Raw genomic sequence first — 21929 nt, forward strand, 5'->3', positions numbered from 1 at the left:
GATGTTTTCTTTCGAATGGGATGTTGCACTACATTGTTCTACAAAGTCACCCACATGTCCTCTTGAAATATAGACACTTCTAAATGTTTGAATCCTATTTCAGACTTTACAGGTTTTATGAAAGCTTATCCTTCAGAGTCCTTCAGAATCTAGGAATTCTAGAAATTGAGTTGAAACGACCCAAACTAGAAAAGTGCTCTGTTTTAAATGATGTCAATGCTTATATATAAGAAAATCTGGCTTCTTGAGTTAGAAACAAGACAAAATAGAACAATGGCAATGACAACCAAAGAAAACCCAAGAGGGGAAGAAAGCAATTATTTGACTTAGACATTAGCTTCCCAGATAATATATTCTGTCCTCTTCTGTAGCTTCATACAAAACAACAAGATTCTTCTTTAAGAAAGCTATAAGGGGTTCGGGGTGTAGCTCAGTGGTAGAGCAGCACTTGCCTAATGCGTTCAAAGCCCTGGATTCAATCCCAGCACTTAAAATAAAGGCACTCACATTGACTTTTATTACTCCTATAATCCTAGCTACTTGGGAAGCTGAGGCTGAAAGAGGAGTTAGAATGCAGTCTGAGCAACATAGCAAAACCCTGTCTCAAAAAAATAAAGTATAACTACAGATAGACCAAGGTAAATAAAATAGTGGTCCACTATTCAATATTATCAAAGTGAATCAGGCATGTATGAGAAGCTGGCTTCTCTTTCCTAAGCAATCCACATTACAACAGTTTGCAACAAGGAGTCTCAACCCTGGATGCACTTTAGGATCACTTGGGGACCTTTTGAATTTCTGAACTCATTCAAGAAATAAGAACTCCAGAGGAGTGGGGCCTGGACTCCTTCAGGAGTATAGTCACAGTTCCCCATGGGATTCTAATGTGCAGTCAGGGCCTGGAACCTGAAAAATCAAGCTTAAATAGGTTACTGCTACTCTGGGAAAATACATTTCTTTTTTTTAAAGGGCTGTGGACCACCTAAGCTGAAGTTCCTCTATCTTCTCCTCTTCTCAGGAATCTGCACTTTGAACAAGCTGTTTGGGTAATCCTTCTCTGCAAGGAACCTACCTTAGGACATTAAATATTGAGGTGCTCTGAAAAAGATAGTGTGATATCACATGACTTTTTCAAATGAACTAGCTGCCCAGCTGGTTATGAGAATTGTTGTGTGGTGAGTGACATGTTAACCCTTAACCTCCATGGTCTTCTGTTGTGAGTGGTTCCCCCTCTCTCTGTGACCATCCATTTCTCCAGATATTTCCAGATCCTCTTGTCTGTGAGAACTTACCTACACTCTATTGGTTTCTGCCACAGAACAACTCATCTGATGAATTAATTTAGACTAGAGAATGCTGCCTTGTTTTCCCACTTAACTAAATCTTAGCAGCTGCCTTCAACAACTGAACTCAAAACCAGAAGTGAATACAAGGATACAGGGAAGTGTGGGAAAGTGCCATTTCTGACACTCAGGGCACACCATGTGGATGGCTACCCTCTCAGTGACACAGCATGGCCACTCCTCTGACAGATAGTCCTACACCTCTGGGAGTTTCTCAGCTCTTTTGTTTTAACTCTCAACAAAGATATAAATTAACTTAACAACACAATCATCTGCAGAAGGTTCAAATGATTGTCAGGTGTTAGGTAAACAGATCCTGTGTAAGGCAATGAAAGTATTTCCTCAAATGCAACTTACAGATGAAGGGACACTCAAGTGGCTTTAAAAGCAATGCAAATTCATCTCAAAGACAAAATGCTCTTTTGTTAAGGGAAAATAAATTCCTTTAGTACATAGCTTCCTCAATGACTTTCATGGAATTACTCAGGGTCCATAAAAAGCTCATCATTTACACAGGCTAAATAAATCTAATAATCTAGTTCATTTATTTCAGCATTTAATCTTTGCTGTTCAAAATATCATTTTCCATGAGAACTGGGTCTAATAGACTCCATTTCCCTCCCTGCTCTCTATCCTTATGTTGTAACAACAGAGGATTAGTTAATAAATGCAAATTTGAGATCAGTTTGTTCTGAAAAACTAAATTAAATGCTTTCATTTGGGTGAGATGAGTATGGAGGCGATCGGTGACGCAGAGCTGATAATAACAGTTACAAAAGACACAGCACAGCCTGAGATTCTTAACTTGCCAGACCTCTGAAATGTGGATCCCTTGATTATCCTTAACTCCTGATGAGAAATTTACTACAGAGAAGACACGTTCGGAGTTTACCACTCCGAAGAAAAGTGAGATGAGACGGCTACAAAAAATGTGACCAGTAGATATTCCAGTGACATGACGCCATGCCCAGGATGCTGTCATTACTGGTTTGCATTCAGTTGAGTCATGTAAGTTTTGGGCCAAAGATTTCATGTCAGTTCCTTCCTTTCTCACAAAGGTACATTTTTATTCATAAGGGAGAACAGATAATTGAGAACTGAGGAAACTTTGATAACTTGACACTTTTAAGAAAATATAACAAGAACAGAACAGAGGGATGGCCACATAGGTCCTGACTGTTTCTAACAGTATTCTGTCTCCAACTGTGGCATCAATAGGAATTTTGTTCCTTCACAACATAAGACATAATCCTTATCCTAATCCCTTGGAGCCTGATGTGGGGTGTGTGTGTGTGTGTGTGTGTGTGTGTGTGTGTGTGTATTAGATTTCAGAAAGGTAATAAGATGTATCTGCTGCATATTTTGTAATATTTCCAGCCTGATGTGGTTAGCCACCTTATAATAAAATATGATATTTTTTGCAGTAAAACATGAATATTCATATACCAGTGGAATAAATAAATACTTTAAATAGTCTCAAGTCTATTTACATTGGGCTTTTCTGCCAAATGAGTTGTGCCTAACCAAAGAAACCAAAAATTTGCTTTTAAGAGATTTTTAGATTTGGAATGGCAAACAAGAAATTATGGATTTATATCCATGTATTTGTCCAAATTATGAGAGAATCTATTTATATTTTTGATTTTTATTAATATTATTGGGAAATCTGTCTCACATATTACTGACCTAAACATACATTTTTTTTCAAGTTTACAAATGTTATCTCTAATCGTCCTCATCCATTTGCTCACCATATGCCTGATGACTTGGTGATTTTATTATTTCTTGTTATGATAAGCATTTTTTCCCCTATCATATGCTAGGCAAGCACTCTACCACTGAGCTACATCCCTAGCCCTTTGATAAACCTTTTGAGGTGCAGTTTCCTGTTTTAGAATATTTTTCTTGGTATCGCACCTGGCATGTAGTGCTTGTACCAATCAGCAAGCTTCCTTTGACTATAAGAGGAATTGATTCTCACTTAAGCAGAAGAGTATGTACTAGGAGCAACTGATTCTCACTTAAGCAGAAGAGTATGTACTGGGAGCATACAGAATTCAAAGAAAACTTGAAGAATCATGCTAGAAAGTAACAGCGAAAAAGAAAACTTCTAAATTGTGGTGAAAGATACTTTACCAGGATTTCTCACTCCCACCTTTCAAAATTCTGAATGGCTCTGCTCAACATCAAGCCCAAGATGAGTCTGAAGGGCTGAGTCTGGCTCCTGTGCCCATCAACTTAGCTAGGAGACACCATGACATGCTGTGGGGGCCTTCCAACAGTCCTGAGCTAAAGGTGAAGGGAGCCATTCCTTTATAGCAAATTGGGTTACTGTAAGAAGAATGCACAAGGATTCTAATAGCAAAACAAATTTAACAGAAACTTTTTGGCTTTACAAAATATTTTCAGAGAATTATTTTTAATTCTTGTCTTTTTAGGGATAGGCAAGGTCTTATTTTTTTTAATGCAGTTTTCAGACAAAATTTGCTTCATCCCCATGTTCAGATTAGTTATATCCATTTAGACCTTTCTCGACACTCCATTATCTTTCTTGAGCACAGTGGCTACAGATATTCACTATTAGATTCTGTTTTGTTATAATTAATGAATTGTTTTCAAAGTGATCTTTTAACAAGGAGCATCTCCTACCAAGGCAGCACTGACAGAGGGAAGTGTAATGGTAGAAACCACTTCATTAATGATTGAAATGCAAATACTTCATTTGAAATCTACACAGAAAAAAATAAGCATATATCACATGGATCAAGAACTAAGGAAATGAAGAAGGCAAATGAATATGGTCTTTCCTCCCTCATTCACTGCTTGAAAAATTTAAAAAATATTATCACCATCCTTAAGATTGCATCAAGTGGTTTTTCAAATTGCAGGCAATTCTTACAGGCAGGCCCTGATGGGTGCACATAATCTCAGTTTGAATGGTTGGTGAGACCCATTTCTTACCTGATACTCATACTCTGTGAAAGGCAATAGTTCAGAATCCATAAATGCATTTGAGCTTCCATTGTAGATTAGGACTGTATTGGCTTTTCCAGGCTGAGTTGCTATTTGTCTTCTGTACAATTCATAGTATAAAACTTTTCCATTTGGCTGGAGTGGTCCTGTCCACAGAAGGGAAACAGTGGGCTGAAATCCCCTTGGGACCATCTGTACCTCTGCATGTGGAGGAGGCTGCATCAGAGGTGCAACTTCAGGGGTCTGGATAGATGTCCAGTCACTCGATGCACATCCCAGGGTAGTACAGGCTTGAATTCGTACTTCGTACCTTCGGGACACAACATAGTATTACAGATGACCATCTTCACAGGGCAAATCTTTAAAAGACCGAGTGTTTTCATAAAAAAGACAAGTTTACATTTATTTTTAAGTATAACTAACTCTTTTAAAGAACAACAAAACGTCCTAGTTTCATGGAAAGGTTTGAACATTTTAAATCCTTTCGGTTTTCCAAACTAAAGGAAAGATCCTCATCTGTTCGGCTGGTGTGGACACAATTCTTCTCCTAAAGAGGGTTGTATGAAATAAGTAAACTATCAAGGTTCTTTCCAGCATGAAAATAATTCTGGTTCTTTGCAAAATTACTTACCATAGCAATGAATAATGCAGCTTGGGGAATAGGGACCCATTTCAGCAGCCGGGGACCCCTCCTACTGCAGCCAGGACTGAGTGATCCCCTGGGAATGTTTCCAGGTCATGAAGGAACATCGTGGCATTAAGGTCTCAGTGGTAATAAATCCCTTCACCTGATACCTGACATCTTAAAACAGGCCCTCTTACACCACACAAAGACCTTTTGGGGCCAAAGTTAACCCAGCCACACACTAGATTATCCATCATGGAGACACCTTATCACCATCCAGTTAAACTCAACTAATCAATTATGTTTTGCCTCGTAGCTGGTCTAGGCCACTTGGAAGGGTCTATTTACATAACAGGGACTTTTCCCTTCTAAGGAAAGGGACTTTGGTTAGTGTCCAGTGCCTGTGGCTGCAGAGAAGCACTTTTTCTCTGTTCCCCTGCCCCATTGATTTTATGACACTCCTAATTATCTCTCAACACTCAGCTACCTTTCTTTCTTTTGATTCTGCCTTGTCCTCTTCTATTTTCTACCTTCCATCTTTGCTCCTCTAATCACTGACTTCTGTCTTCTTGCTTTTTTTTGTTTCACATTTTTGCCTTTAAAATAATACTTCATGCTTCCTTTGTGACTTCTTTCCTTCCCCATCACCTCTTTCCCTCTCTCTTCTCTCTTACCCACCCCCACTGTGATGGAGTGATCAGTTTATTGGTGAATAAATCCATAGCTGTGCATGGCAGACATGACTTCTAAGCAATTCTATGAGGTCAATTTTGATGCTGCACATAGGGATTATTCACTTTCTACATTAACTGTGGTAGTTTTTGAATCCTGAGTCAGTTTCTTTCTAGTACTAAGGCATTGTAAGGCTACTTCCTACTGACCAGTTGGGGGTATGTAAAGGTGGACACATTAATTTGCAGTATCTAGTAAATATAATGTGCTTTACAAACCACAACTCCCCCCAAATCTGCATGAACCTCCACTTTATATAACAAATGATATTCTGTTTTATGTCATTGGTGTTATAGCCTAGAGTGGGCAATGAAGAGACCTCTTTTGTGTCCTTACATGTCACTGCTAAGTTTATCAGATTAATCAATATTTTTTTCTTTTTCTAGCCTGGATAAAAAAAAAGTGTCCCTTTCACATCTGGAAAACCATTTTCTTCTCTAAAAGTCTTTTTGAATGATAGTTTTAAAGAGGGAGCAAGTTATGATTTTTGAAACTTGCATGTATGATCAGGTGAAGAGGAAGCTGATATAAAATGTCCATCTCTGCCTCTAACGTGGACCTTTTCAATGTTCAGAGCAAGATAAGAGCCAATTCACACAGTATGTGGATTAGGCATGGAGGATACCTGAGAAGTTTAATTACTGTTTAATATTTAATACGACCCTAAATAATTGTCATGAGTAGATGCAGAAGACCATGAATGTTTCATTTAAATAGAACTATATATCAGAGATAATTATAGGGGATATCTGGTCTACACATCAGATTACAATTAAGCTGTATTTTACCTATGGTGGATGAAAATCAACACTCAGTCTTTAATTTTTTTAAGTGGTTCTGTTCATTTTACTAAATTTTAAGCGTAAAATGCCTTTTATTATTCTTCTCTCTGAGGATGTGAGTTACTTAAAATGTGATAGGGAAAAATGCCAAGCAATTATTTAAGCTATGGTAAGAAGGCTGGTGACAAGCTTCCTTTGTGTAGGGGGCAACATCCCTCTTGCTTGTCACGGAGCCCAAACAGATCTGTCAGGAAAACATGAGCTAGCAATGCGGTACTGCTGGCTGAGAAGTCATGAGAGTAAGATGGAGGGGGTCCTAAAATGAGCAGAGAAATAGTCCTAAGAACCTCTCTATCCCTGGAAGAAGTGCTGGATTAGGTAAGAAGGGCTGTCCCCAAAACACATTTTGGTTCTGTGCAAGTCTGGCTGGTAATACGTAGCATTGGCTGGTACTTTTTTGAACTTTAATACCTCATTCTATTTGCAGTCTGGGTCAGGTAACCCCATTGAGGCTCTAAGAACTGCCCCAGGTCTGGCATATTTTCAGGAGGGACTCAATTTAGGGAACTGGCCCCATCTCTGCATAACTTGTTCTAGACAGGATGATGAGCTATGAACATTTCTGAAAAAAATGACGCTTAACCTTGCCTACAAGAATTCTGCTTTCTAGAGGTTGTGAAAGCAGGCTTTGGTTGGGTTGAGGACATGCATTGTCTACTATCGGTGGTTAAATGGACAGGAGTTGGGGACATCACAAGTTGGGGACATCTTGCTTTTAGAGTCTCCATTAGAACTAACCAAGGGTTTACACCATAGACAGGACAGTGAATTGCTCTCAGAGCACCCAGCTTGGCCACCTACCTGTGAAATGGCTTTAGAGGCTTTACTATGAATGACTGTGTACTGGAAGAACTGTGAGTTGTGTTTATGTGTATAATTTTTGTTTCTCTTTCAAACACCTCACGGATAAAGAGGGTATAATTTATTATATTGCCATTTGTCCTCACTGGAGGGTCCCAATTCACTAAGATCTCCTGAGGGCCGTTGGCATAGAGTTTTGGAGGTTCCATGCCTGAGGGTGCAGAGGGACTGGTTCGATCTTTGACAAGTGGACTCAAAATACCCCCTTGGCTGTTGTTGGCAGTCACTGTATAGCCATATTCCACACCTGGGGTGAGGGTAAAGTCATGATAGCGATTTTCCAGGCCAGTGTACACAATGGTTCCATCTCTCCTAAGTTCATAACTTCTGATCTGGCCATTTGGATTTCTTGGGGGTTTCCAGGTGATTTCTATTGATTCTGAGCCTGTGACTTGCAATGTTGGAGGATCCATGTTCTCTGGTGGGGCCTCCATTGTCCAGGCAAATGTTGACACACTAGCTGTGCATCCTCCACTTGTGCAGGCTATAAGGGAGAAATTGTACTGAGTATAAGGCTGAAGATGGGAAACCAGGAGAGACAAGCTCTGTCCTGCCAGGTACTCCTTACCATCACATTTAAGCAAATATTTAGTGATCTTTCCATTTTGAATTGATGGTGGTGACCAAGATGCATTTATTTGACTGGCACTGATGACCCAAAGAACTGGAGGGCTGACTCCTGATGGAGCAGCTTCGGGAGTGGTGATGTTGGTGGGTTTGCTGGTGGAGCAGCCTCCACTCGTGCAGGCTTGGACTGTGTAAGTGTAGGTGGAAAAAGGGAGCAGCTCATCATCAGTATAATTGAAAGTCACAGTATCAAACCTGAAAGGATAGAACATCCCATTCCTTTGAAGCCTGTAGGACTGAATGATACCATTAGACTGTGCTGGTGGGATCCAGGAAATCAGCAGTTTGGGGGGATTCATAGATACATAGGATATCTCCGGTGGAAGGAGACCTTCTGGAGGTGCTGGCAATGTCCTCACCATAGTCCAAGAGCTACAGGTATGTCCTGCTGAATTCCAAGAGCAGATTTTATATTCACACTGCATCCATGGCTGCAAACCTGTGTCATTATACATAAATGCATTCTTTTCAGAGTTATATTCTGTGAAAACAATTTTCTCATTGGCCTGGATTGTCTGATTTCCCCAAGCCTTTCCCTCGAAGCATCTGCGAATCACTTCATAGCGAATTATCTTTCCATTTGGGTTAACAGGCTCAGACCAGCGGAGCTCTACACGGGTGGACTCCACAGACTGGACTGTAGGAGTCAACTGAGAGTCTGGAGGGGCTTCCTCTGTCCAGAGAGATTGGGGTGCTGTGTGGGCACAGCCTGCCTTGGTGCAGGCCTCCAGGGTCAGAGTGTAGACAGTGAAGGGATCCAGGCGTCGGAAGAGAAACTGACGACTCAAACCTGTGTACTCCAGAACACCATCACTGAAGATGTTGTATTTCTGGAGGAAGAAGAAAGAGAAGCAAAGATAATAATTTGTAGTTTGTAATGTCTGGGTGTAGCTATTTAACCCCTTTAAACCTTTATGTACTTTATTCCTCATCTTGATGACCCTAATCTAGTAGAAACATTCTGATATTAATTTTGGAAATGTGATCTTTTTCAATTAATGTAAGGTCCACAGAAAGAGAAAAACAGTTTTTTTTTTAAAGATTGTATAATAGTAAGCATTTATCTAAACCTAAGGCTATTGAATCTTATTCTTTACCTAATAGTTATCATGAAGTTTCAGCTATTTTTATTTTTTAAAAGTAGGGAAGAATATTCGAATCTCCTATTTTATAGATACTACGTGTTTCTAATCTCATCCCATGGCATTTTTTCGGAAGTGAAATTGTAGTGCCTAAACATTGGTTATTACAAGATGCCAGTATTAAAACATATATATATATATGTGTGTGTGTGTGTGTGTGTGTGTGTGTATGACATAAGTATTATACATATGTATAAGTCTACATATGGTTATATAATACACACACATGCATATATATTACTTTGATGGAAGGAGATGAAAAAATCTACCTTGTTTTCTCTTGCAGGCCATGGAAATACTGATGGCTACTTAGGGGGCAAATTTCTATTGCTCTGGGGAAAAACATCTAAATGCTCATTACACAAATGTAGAGCAAGTTTTCATCTCTACATTTTTCACTATTTATATATTTATTTTTTGGAAAGATGGAAAGTAACAATGTGAATGTAGATGCCTGTGAGTAGAGATTTGCCACTCCTTTCCTGCTTCAACACACATGAGATTTAGGACACACTCCTTATATGATGCCCTATGGTGCTGATTCTCAAGACAAGACAAGATACATCAGAATCTCCTAGAAGGCACATCTAGTTTGGTGCTTTCTGAAGAAGCTTAGCTTAGGCTGGAATGTTAATATCCTTAAATGCTATTTAAGATTACACAGTGTCGACTTTTGGAAATTAATTTATATTGGACTATCATATTTTGGTGTGATTTTTCTTGTTGGAGGCTCCCAGGGTATAGAGGATGGCATACTTTTTTTTTTTTTTTTTGGAGAGCACTTAAATTCCACCACCAACTTACAAGCACCTAAGGCTCCCTGGACCCCCTGGTGAACCTTGCTAATCACTTAATAGTCTCTAGTGGATATTAAATTCAGCTCTCCCTCTATACTCAAGCCCCTGCATAAGTGTGGAGACAAAAATACAAATGCACTGTTATGGTGTGATGAGCCAAAGGTTGATGTGTTAAATGCTTGTGGTGTTATTGGGAGATGGTAGAAAACTTAGGTGGTATGGCCTTATGAGAGGTCCTAATATCTTTAGGGGTGTACTTTTGAAAGGGAATAGTTGCACCCCAGTTTCTTCCTTTTATTTAACTTTCTGGTTCATGATGAAAGAAATTTGGCCCTGCCATGCTCTCCCTCCCGTCTTGATGTGTCACTTTTGCCAGAGGCTCAAGGACATGGGTCCATGGACCTGATTTTGAACCTCACGAAATATGAGTCAAAATAACCCCTTTATCTGTATAAGTTAATTGCCTCATGTATTTCTTAGTAGTGACAGAGAGCTTACTAATACCCATGCTGACTGGCCTCACTTTAAATTTCTTACCATAAATTTTCAATAGGCGATTGACAAATTGTAATCCTATTTCATCCCCCTACGGTTTGCCTCTCATTTCTCAAAGTTGTTATTTTGTGTCTTCTTCTTTCCCCACTAACTGCCAGTACCCCTTTCCCTCCCCCACAGCTGGCAGCTGACATGACCACATATTTCAGTGAGAAAGCAGAAGCAGTTAGAAAGGATGTTCTCATGTCCTATGATTAGTACCACCCTATCCCTGTGAATCTGGGCTCATCCTACAGATGGTCCCTGACTTACGGTAGTTCAACTTGTGATATTTTGACTTTATGTTGGTGAGAAAGGGTACCCATAGGGCCATTTTTCTTTTTGCTTTCAATGTGGTGTTCAGTAAGTCACACAGATACGATTTGATGAAATAGGCTTTTCATGAGATAATTTTGCTCAACTGTAGGCTAATGTTAGTGTTAGGAGCACATTTGACATGGGTTGGGCTCAGCTATGTAGGTTATGTGAAGTAAACACATTTTCAATTTAACCATGTTTTCAAAGTTATCTGGATGTAACCTCATCATAAGTTGAGGGGTTTCTGTATTGACTTTTGCTCCTTTGAGCCTGGGTGAAGTACCTGTGTCCCTAAAAAGGCCACCCAAGCTCTGTATCTGGCTCCTTCTCTTTCCTATCAACTTCACTCTTAAGATTGTTCTTGTTATCTCCTGCACCCCCAATGAATCTCTTGCTTTGGTTCTTCCCATTAGTGTTTACATGTACTCTAGTATCTCACTATTTTGAAATAAGATTTCTCAACACCACAGCTCCCTAGCTACAGTTCCATTACTAAACTTCTTTACTTTTATGAGGGGTGTAGATGCTGGGGATTGAACCCAGGGCCTCATGCACGCTAGGCAAGTGCTCTACTGCTGAGCCACGCCCCAGCCTAAACTTCTCTCATGAGTTGCTGTCCTCATTTCCTTCCTTGTCATTTTCTCCTTAAGGAACCCCACTCAGATTTCCCATTCCATTGCTCGATCTTCTTGTCAAATCACTGTGATTTCTTAATTTCCAAATGCAGGGTTGCTGCTGCACTCCAATACTTGACCTCTCAGCAGCATTTGGCATATTTTCTCTTTGCTTTTGGGATGCCCCATTCACCTACTTTTCCTTCTACCCCCCACCTTATCTTTTCAGTATTCTTTGCTAGCTTCTCTTCCTCCCCTTGACCTCCAAATTTTGTCTGCCTTAGGGCTTGATCTAGGGATCTCATGTGGCTAGTTACATTCTCTCCATAGTTAATCTCTTCCAGCACTGTGGTGTCAGAGACCATCTCCCTACCACTAATGGATTCCGAATAGTCATCCCAGTGAAGAGCTCTCCTGGGAGTTCCAGACCTGTCCTTCTAACTCCTACCTCTCCCTTCAAAGCTATTATTCATCTTCCAACCTTCCATTCCTGGTAAATGGCTCAAGGCCCAAACCTGGAGTGCTCTCTTTTTCCTTTGTGCTCAATGTTTGGTCCACTAACCCATTTCTAAATTTGTCTCCCATCCAGTCACATTTCTTGACTTTACTATGCTCATTGTAAATCTGGCTACCAGCAGTTCTCCCCCTGAATTCTCTCATAGATTCTCAACTCTGTTAGTCCCTTTCTAGTCCATTTTCCACACAGTGGCTAGAGTGATTTTCAGAAACATAAATTTGATCATGCTGTTCCTTTGCTTAAAGTCTTCAGCACTTTTTCATTGCACTTGGAATGGATTCCCAGCTCCTTGCCACACAGCCCACAAGGTTGGATGTGACTTGCCTCTGACCAACCCCTCCAGCCTCTTCTAGTGTCATCTTTCTCTCCTCCTTTCTTTCCTTTCCTTGAAAACACCAAGTTCATTCCTGCCTCCAGGCCTTGCATTTGCTCTTCACTTTGTCTGGAACATTTTGCCCCCATATCTTCACATGACTGATTCTGTCTTGTCATTCAGGGCTCAGCTCAAATGTCAACTCAATTCAAATGATTATCCATTCCAAAATAGCCTGAGCAGGCATAATTACATTATTCTATTTAATTTTCTTTAGAGCATCCATTGCTTTCTGAAATTCCCTTGTTTGTTTATTTACCAGCTTACCGTTTGCCTTTCTGTCCCCCACCCCCACCCCCACCCCCATTCATATACTCCCACATGCTTATTCCGACACACGTAAGGACTGTGACGGCCAAGACCTTTTCTGTCTTGTTCACTCTTGAATAAGTACATGGCACTTAGTAGAGGCTCAATAAATATTTGGTGAAATGTAAATGAAAGTAAGAGGAGTCAATATTCCAAGCGTCAATCATGCTAGGGAGAAGCGGGCCCTGGAATGGGAAATAAACACTGATAAGGAGGAGTTCTCACGGGGGCCTTAGGGCCATGATTCAGAATTTATGGTTGGGGGAAGTCTGGTGTCTGTCACATGTCAGCAGGCTGGTGGCAGCAACTTGCTTCTGTTAGTTATAGCAGGACTGGAGCTAGGCAGAGAGGAAGGCAACTTGAAGACAGACCTGGGCCTGTGAGCTCCAGTTTCAGTTCTGTGATTGCTGCATGTAATTTCCTGCCATTATTTCTCCATAGTGTTTTCGAGGAAACATTATTACAAGTTGCAGCTGAGTCTTAATTATTCTAGGTGGAAACAGCATGGGAATTTCTGTCACTTTGAGGAGTGGGAGAGGAGAGGGCCCTGGTTACAGTAACCATGGGTTAAGGATTCCACAATCTGCAGAAGGTAGTGGAGGGAGGTTTGGGGGTGAAGGACCAGAGGAGGCTAGAGGTAGAGGCAGGAGTATGGGCTGACAGGTGAGTTGCCAACAAGCTTGAGGAAGAACATCAGACAGGGAGATGAGGTGTGGCTTTCATGTGGGTGAGGGTTCAGAGCATCAAGGTGCAGACTTTAAAGGAAATGCAACCTCCTTTGTATGCAAGGATTGGGAAGTCTGGAATACACATGTGACATGGATAAGGCTGTTTCTAAGGGTCCCTACCGAAACTGGGGAGAAAGCAGACATTTGTGGCTTGCTCAGTGAGCTCGGTTCAAAGTGAAAATTAGGCAAGGCTTGGGAAAACAACTATGGAGGATAAATAGTTCACATGACAGTAAGAGCAATTGATTTCAGATGTGGTGTGATTTCCTGGCTTCGAATCCCAATTTGACCATTTACAATGTGGGTTTGAGGAGTTATTGGTCTTTGTATGCCTCATGGTTTTGTGGTCCTACCTAGTAGGGTTGATGTGAGAATTAAATGAGATAATGTATGGATAGTATTTAGCACAGTGTTGGGTTCATAGGAAGCAACACACACACAAATATAAGCTAGTTTTCTCTGATCTATGATTAAGTGCCCTGGGGAGCCATCAAGGAGAATTAAACAAGCTGTGAAAGGAGTTTTCCCACAGTGGCCTGATTGCACGTCAGGGCTCATCTATTTATCTGGAGAACACTAAACATGATTTTATATGCAGGGTAGACATTACCTTAATCATTCCATTGGTTCTCTTAGGCTCTGACCACTGTAGTAGCAACGCCCGGCCGTTCTCTTTCTGTTCCACTGTAAAGTTGCTCAGTTCACTTGGGGACGATTCTAAGGTTTGTATTAGTGTCCAGGGGCTTGAAACTTCTCCTGCATGGTTTACAGCCACCACACCAATGTGATATGTGGTGAATGGTTCCAACCCAAACAGGTGTGCTTGATGGCTTGTTCCCTGCAAGAAAGTTGAAAGGTCAGTTTTCTTTCAGGAACTGACAATAATGGCTGGAAGCTCATTCTCTGAACCCCCTATCCCCCCGCACCCCAAAGCAGATCAGCAACAGGGACACAAATACCATAGCAGAGATTGGAACTATCACTAAGAAAATTATGTGAGGCTTTTTTTCTTGTCTTTGTTGAACACCCTGAATATATTAACTAATGTTATTTGATTTCAGATGCCCAGAAATTGCAGCTCAGATAGGATCCTTCCCTTTTCAGATTTTGTATCCCCCCCACCGCCCCACCAAACTATGTTGCCTGAGATCAGTGCTATATCCGTCTGTAATGAAAATTAGTGGGTCCAAGTAGACTGGGACAATTGCCCACCAGGTTAATTTTGAGCATTTGGAGATTTAGTCAGAACAATCAAAATTCTCTAATCCCCAATGCTATTTGTTCATACAGGAGACTCTTGCCTTCTCCCTCATCTCCCTCTCTCATTCTTTTGGTATGCATTTATATCTCACAAATTCCATAAAACTAACATACATTAAAAAACAACAAATCCATTGAACTATAAATGTAACAACACCCTTAGAGAGGCCTGCTGTTAATATGAATGTGAAAATATTCTCATTTTTTAGAAGCACTGTAACTAAAACCATGAAACATATCCAAAGAAGTTGTTACCTAGGCTTTGAGAATTAGGTTTTTGTTGATTTAAAGGACAAGAAAAAAGGGCTAGCAGCATTAGGGTTATGGTTATGTTTTCTTTTCCCTGCTTGGAGAGAAACATTTAACATATTTTGCATAAATGAGAGCTAAGAATCTTAATGTTTTGAAAGGCCCTGGGGTCCTCTTTCCACATCTGGACTGGATGGATATGTCTCTTTAAGGTAGGAATTATGTCTGCAAGTGGGGTAGTAATGTGTGAATAGGTAAACACACACACACACACACACACACACGTTAACATTGTCTGTTGTGTACCATAGTCACTGGATGAGAATTATCATGAGCAGAAAAAAATGAAAAGTGTTTTAACCCAGAGGTGCCTTACCATTGATCATGTTCCCAGCTGTTTTTATGTTTTATTTTGAGACAGGATCTCACTAAAGTTGCTTAGGTTCTCGCTAAGTTGCTGAGGCTACCCTCCAACTTCCTATCCTCCTGTCTTAGCCTCCAGAATCATGAAGATTACAGGCACGTACCATGGCACCTGGCTGATAAGCAGATTGTGACTGAATTAGTAGGATATTTGAACTTAATAATATGTAATGTTGGCTTTGGTTTACTAAATGTTTTTGATAGTCTTCAATGTCTCCTTTACTTCATGCGTAAGGGAGGAGGAATGTGAGGTGGGGAAGAGAATATTATTTCTGGGAGCAAGAACATCAGGCATAGTTATATGTAAGGCAATTCTTAAGTTAAAGATATCCAAATTTCAGATAAAATCTAGAAGAAGGTGACAAAATCAAACTGAGTCATTTTCTAGATGAAATGATTATATAAAATCCAAAACACTGTAGAAATATTTTTTTTTTGATACTGTTCTCCTGAATTCTGGGTTATAGGTTTCAACCTTGTTAACATTTCTTAATATTAAACACAGGCAGAGAAAATACAATTTCCTTTACGTATCAAAAACTTGGAAAGTCAATTTTCCTATTTCAATAAGTCCCATTATGATATTACACGCTAACCTCTTGAAATCTTTTAATATTTAAACATTTACTAAGCGACCAGACTCTGAAACAAATTTTACAGAAATACTAATTTCTCTTTTTTAAAATATTAAAAGTTAGATCATTAATATTTAAAAACTTATTTCTCCACAACATTGGATTGGTCTTTTAGATAAATATAGCACAGAACTCGAATGACCATAATGAATATTAAATCTGAAGATGCTACAAGTTCTGATTACAAACATTCTTTTCTGATAAATGATTCCTTTTCTGTGGAAATAGGGCAAACATGGGGGAGATTAATAATGCAAAAAAGAATAATTCTTTGTTCAGAATATTCAGTAATAGATGCCAAAAAAAGCATAAGCGCCAAAGCAAACTGTAATCACCTCTAACAGATTATATATAAAAAAGGTAGGCTGTCGGGGGACACTTAGAGACAGCTTTTGTCATAAGATACATGAAAAGCATGTGGACTATAAAGCAAAAACATATGTATATTGTCAATAGCAGCACCTGCTCAATTGCAGTTTATTTCAGAGCTGAGAATTCCATTCGGCCCCTAGATGGCAATACTATCAAACACTTTTGGTAACATGAGTACTTAATGATTAACAACCGGCATTCAGTCATCCAACACACTCCAGGCAACCATTAAAAAAATAACAAAACTGATTTCATTATAGATTCTTTTAATAAACATTTATGGCTCAGATCCTTGAAAGCAGAACTATTCAAAATGCCCTGGCCTCAAAACCTCCACCATCTAATGTAGAACATGACCTGCACATCTCATGAAGTTCACTCATGTCCAGCACAGAAAATGTTTAGAGAGGTACAGCCTTACAAAGGGTGATTACAACAATTGTGTTGCTTAATCGGGTCTGTATTTACCTTAAAAAAAAAAAAAAGCAGAATTAATCGCATATTGGGATATAAAGGAGAATTTCTGCATCATAAAATTATACTGAGGACAAGTTCTTATATTACATTAATTGATTATTCCTGAATCAAAGAAAGATTAGTAGAGTAAAAGAAACCAGAGGAAAGGAGGAGAGAAGGGAGAAGGGGAAAGACTGGGGAATGATATTTGCCAAATTATATTGTTATATTTTGTGCATGTGTGAATATGTAACAATGAATTCCCACAGTATATACAACTATAATGCACCAATAAAAATATGGAAAAAATAAAAATAATATTATTTCTGAAGACTACCAATACACACACACACACACACACACACACACACACACACACTCTTAAATAGCTGTGCTCTTTGTCAATGATTAGTAATGGCCATATGAAAAAGTTAGGGAATTTAAAAGTGACAAAGCAATCCTTATCGATTTATTCATGCTCATTTTAGGAAGTCATTTGTAGTATTCGCTCCTGAATGGATACCCAACACCAGCGTTTGCTATTTTAGAATTCTACTGAAAAATCTGAATGCAATTCATTCTATGAATCGGGTTGTGTCTTGACGGTTTATTCAGCTACTTATTTTTCTTAAATTCAGAATTTTTGCTTGAGCAGTGTGGATCTTAACTATTTTGGATGCAGTTCTTTCATTAGAGATGTAGCAATCTGTCCCATTGACTAGGAAAATTCATCATTGGAAAATATTTTCCTGAAGGGCCTGGTGGCCCACACCTCTGATCCCAGAGACTTGGGAAGCTGAGGCAGGAGGATTGCAAGTTCAAAGCCAGCCTCAGCAATTTAGTGAGACCCTGTATCTAAATAAAAAATAAAAAGGGCTGGGGATGTGGCTCAGTGGTTAAGCACCCCTGGGTTCAGTGCTCTTGATGTTGTTGAGCTGTTTTTTGTTATCTCTGACTTCCAGGCCACCAACTTGTATTTGTTTCCCTTTTGTATCTCTCCACCCCATGTCACCTCCATATCCTATTTACATTTTTAATTTAGAGCATATTTGTTGTTTTTGATAGACAGCAGATGAAGAGGATAACATAAAGGAAACCAGGAGGAAACATTTTACCGGACAGATAATCCTTTCCCTACGATTTAGTATTTCTGATGAGATTTAGTCTCTTTTCTTTCTTACTTTTTGAACCTATATGCATGAGGGTCGGTCGGGACACAAATCAGTTCATCATTTTATGAGGCGTAAAGACAAGACTCTGGAACACTCTGGCAGTTGAGGTTCTGCTGGCAATTTGAACTACATTTTAACCTCTCAACTCTGCTCCTGGGGACACATGAAACTACTTGGAGTCTTCAGCAGTCTGACAATTTTACACCATCTCCTCTGATTATTTTTGACGACTTGAAGTGCCCCAAAGGTGGCCATGGGGTCAATAGGTTTATGTAGGTTGAAAATGATCAAAAATTACCATTGATCTGTAGCTGTCAATAAAAGGCTGCATGGGGATCTCCCTGCACAAATGTTTAAACTGCAGAAAGCTACCTAACTTAGTCATCTTTGAGTCTATTGATCTGATGATCCAGCAGTTTCCAGAGCTTTCCCTCTGGTCTTTGTGGTGCGTTTTCGCTAAACCCACTTACCTTAGCCCTTAAGCATCTTTTTACCCTGCTCCCAGTAATAAACCGAAACAGTGATGCATAGCCCTGCTGTGTTCATCAACAGAGAATTATGTGTGCTTATTACACGTTGGAAAGGGTTAATCTTCCTGGTCTCCATCAACTGCATTCTAAGCCAATGGGATTTCTTCTGCCTTTGCCTTTCATTTGCCATTCTCCTTTATTCTGGGCTCCTCATTCTAAAATGGATGAGTTTTGGTTTATAAATCCTGACTATCTTGGTGGTGGTGGTATTTTTAACCTCCTACTTATCATGAATGCCAAATCCCAGAACGTAAGTAATAAGGGACATCAAAATTTGCCTCTTTTTTTTTTTTTGCACAAAGATAGCCTCAGACAATCTAGACTTAAACATATCAACCATTCAGATAGTTTGTCATAAGTTTTATTTTAACTTGACATTATGATAACATAAAGGGACAGCTATAGAGAAGAGCCAGAGTTTTTGCTTTTTGTTACAAATAAAATGTGAGAAGCAGCTCTAGGTCTCATTTACTTTACCTACAAACTATGGATCTGGAGGGAATGAATGCATTCTGTCAACTAGCTGACTTTTATATATGATAATGCTTACAAATCAACACAAAATATTTTTCTAAATGTTTGAAAGCCAGATAATTTGAGGTATGGATTCTGTAGGGCAATTTTCCTTTTTCATGTATAAAGTTAATATGTGTGTTCCTCAAAGATAGATCAACATATTTATTTCTAGTACCTATTTTGCAAAAATCAATCAGCCTTGATACGGAAATGATTTCTTTAACTATCCATCAACTAACTATCAAACTTGAATACTTACCCGTGGTTAAGTAAACTTGGGAATTCCAAGACTGCAAATGTAAACATTGTTAGAAAATTTTCACTAAGAACACACACACATTTTACCATAGCCTTCTCTGTCTACATATATCTGAGCTGGTGGGACAAGAAGAAAAATGACATTTATCATTGATAACATAACAGACATGAAGATTTACTTCAGAATCAAGGATCAATTTGGAGCACAAGAAGGGAAAACAGAATACCCTTTAGGTTGATGGTCTCTTGTTTCATATGCCTGTAAAATGTGTTATGTGCTAGGTGGCATCACTAAGTGGTAAAGTGGAGCTGCCAAAATGGTTAGTGAAAATATGCATTTCTGGTCAAGAGCCCCATTCAACTCTGTAGACATTTTTGAGCATCTTGCATATCAAAGATGCTGTTGATGGAGACACAAAATGGAAAACACAGGCTCTTGATTCTAAAGAGCTTATAACTGGATAGAACCAATCAACCAATCAACCAAACACAATTCAGAGCATGATAGCACTATGGGAGCAAGGAAATTACTAAGAGGATAGTAATACTTTGGAAGGAAGGAATTGAAGATTTGGGGAAAACTTGAGGGATGGCATTTGATTCAGACTAGGAAAAATGTAGGTTTCGAGTAGATAAAATAGGTGAAGGATAGTAGAATGAAACAGACATTATTATTACTGTGTGTATATATGTGAATGCATGACCAATGTGACCTGTATACTCAGAAAAATGATATATTATATCCCATCTGATTCAAATGTATGATATGTCAAGGTCATTGTACTGTCATGTGTAACTAATTAAAACAAATAAAAAAATAGGTGAAGGATTGGAGGAAATAACAGAAGGAAGAAAATGTAGAAAAAATTGGGAAAGAGCTGGCAACTTAATATATTTCAAGTGTGGCAGGTATAAGAAAATAGTGGGGATTAAGGCTAGAAAGAGAACCGTAGCAGGATTGGAGAGAGCTATAAATGTCACCTTAAACGTTTGTTGGGAAATAATAAGTGGCACTGGAAAAAAAAAAAAGGAACTGATTATGTGTAAAGAGCTTCCCAATATAATTTGAAAGAATAATGTTAGAACTTTTAAATTTTGCCTTAATGTGGTATAGACCCTGGTCAGTGAATGATGAAATAATAAATCCACTAAGGATCAATTAATTAATTAATTAAATTTTTATTCAACCAAAAAGTTAGATTATTATTTGTATAAAGGAAGGAAAGTATTTTCCTAGGAATAAGATTTTAAAAATTATTTATTATCTCATGTTCTATTTCAAAAATTCTTTAGAACCAGGTTTTTCTTTTGATCTAAAAATAAAGTGGGAATTATGAAAACTGAACTGAAATTACTGCCCTTTGTCCTCACCACTATGCCCCTGAGCTGTTTTTTTTCCTTAATAATGGGGACATGTTCACATGGAGCCACCCACATGCCTGCCTGGATCCTTGTACAGATCAAACATCTATGCGGCACCTAAAAATGTTATTCATATCACTTATGACTGGGAAACAGAATGAGGTTAGTTCAAAGGAGCACACAGGTCTAACATATTCTTAGCTCTGGATTCTAACTAATATTAGAAAGCAAATTTCAGAGACTACAAGAATGTATAAGTGAACATCCTCTCTTTGGATGATTGTGACATATTTGACCATAGCTGATCATTCAGAGGTCCTTTGTTATAACAATTGTAAATTTCAAACTTAAAATGTTAGATTTGGCCGGGTGCAGTGGCACATGCCCGAAATCTCAGTGGCTCAGGAGGTTAAGGTAGGAGGACTGCGAGTTCAAAGCCAACCTCAGCAACTTTCCAAGGCCGTAAGCAACTCAGTGAGACTTTATCTCTAAATAAAATATAAAAAAGGGCTGAGGATGTGGCTCAGTGTTCAAAGTGCCCTAGTACCAAAAAATAAAAATAAAAAACAAAACCAAAAAAAGTTATGTTTGGAGTATTCTTATGTTAGTTTGCATGCACTTTAGTGTCTTTATTTAACAAATACCTATACGCAGAAAAAGGAATGATATGTGAAAAGGGAAGGCAGTACTTTCCCCTCACATTAAAACATATCATTCATTTCATAATGGAGGGTCAATGCAAAAAAGAAGGAGCTACTTACATTTCCTTTATAGGCAAATTGACTTTATCAATTTAATCAATAAAGTAACAGCTAGAGCCCTTGCAAAATGAACAATGATGCCTCAGTTACCATAAAAACATTGGTGGGAAAAAGAATGGTTTTGAAATGGCTCATTTTTCAATGGGGAAGAGGAAAAAAAATTGAATTTGTGATAATTAAATTTTAAAGTGGCAAATCAGTCACACTAAATATTAAAAAGCAGTACTTCTGATCTATCAAAATTAAAAATGTGCATAGTCTATGGCCCAGCAATTCTACTCTGATAATCTATTTTGTGAAACTATTAACAAAACTGTAATAAAATGTAAAAAATATCTTCCAGCCATAGTATTTTATTTCTTCAATTCATGATTAGACACCTATTTATTGAGGACTTGCTATGTAATGGGAATCCTCCTAAACTCCGAAGGTAGAGCAGAAATCACAGGAGGCAAGGTCACTACCTTATTTAATTTTGTATTATGATGCAGGCAAATGAGCAATATATAAAAAGAAAAAAAAACAGTAAGAGAGAAAAAAATAGGAATTAAAAACTGCTATAAATTATGAAGAGAGTAAGTCAAGGGATACACTAATTTT

General features: G+C 38.8%; 1 protein-coding gene across 9 annotated transcripts in view; it reads right to left on the bottom strand.

Annotated features, from left to right (window-relative positions):
- Positions 1-21929, bottom strand: part of Ush2a (usherin) — a 738328-nt gene that overhangs the window by 49433 nt on the left and 666966 nt on the right. For 8 of the 9 annotated variants that reach the window (XM_078022812.1, XM_078022814.1, XM_078022813.1 and 5 more), the window contains 3 exons: positions 13946-14173; positions 7317-8833; positions 4305-4626 (listed from right to left, as the gene is read on the bottom strand). In XM_078022812.1, coding sequence (XP_077878938.1) covers positions 4305-4626; positions 7317-8833; positions 13946-14173 — 2067 coding nt within the window. Of the gene's footprint in view, positions 1-3516; positions 3675-4304; positions 4627-7316; positions 8834-13945; positions 14174-21929 lie in introns of those variants that run through there. The other variant, XM_078022819.1, reaches the window with a different exon arrangement.

This window comes from Ictidomys tridecemlineatus, chromosome 10 (assembly GCF_052094955.1).
Source record: "Ictidomys tridecemlineatus isolate mIctTri1 chromosome 10, mIctTri1.hap1, whole genome shotgun sequence".
Lineage (NCBI taxonomy): Eukaryota > Metazoa > Chordata > Mammalia > Rodentia > Sciuridae > Ictidomys > Ictidomys tridecemlineatus.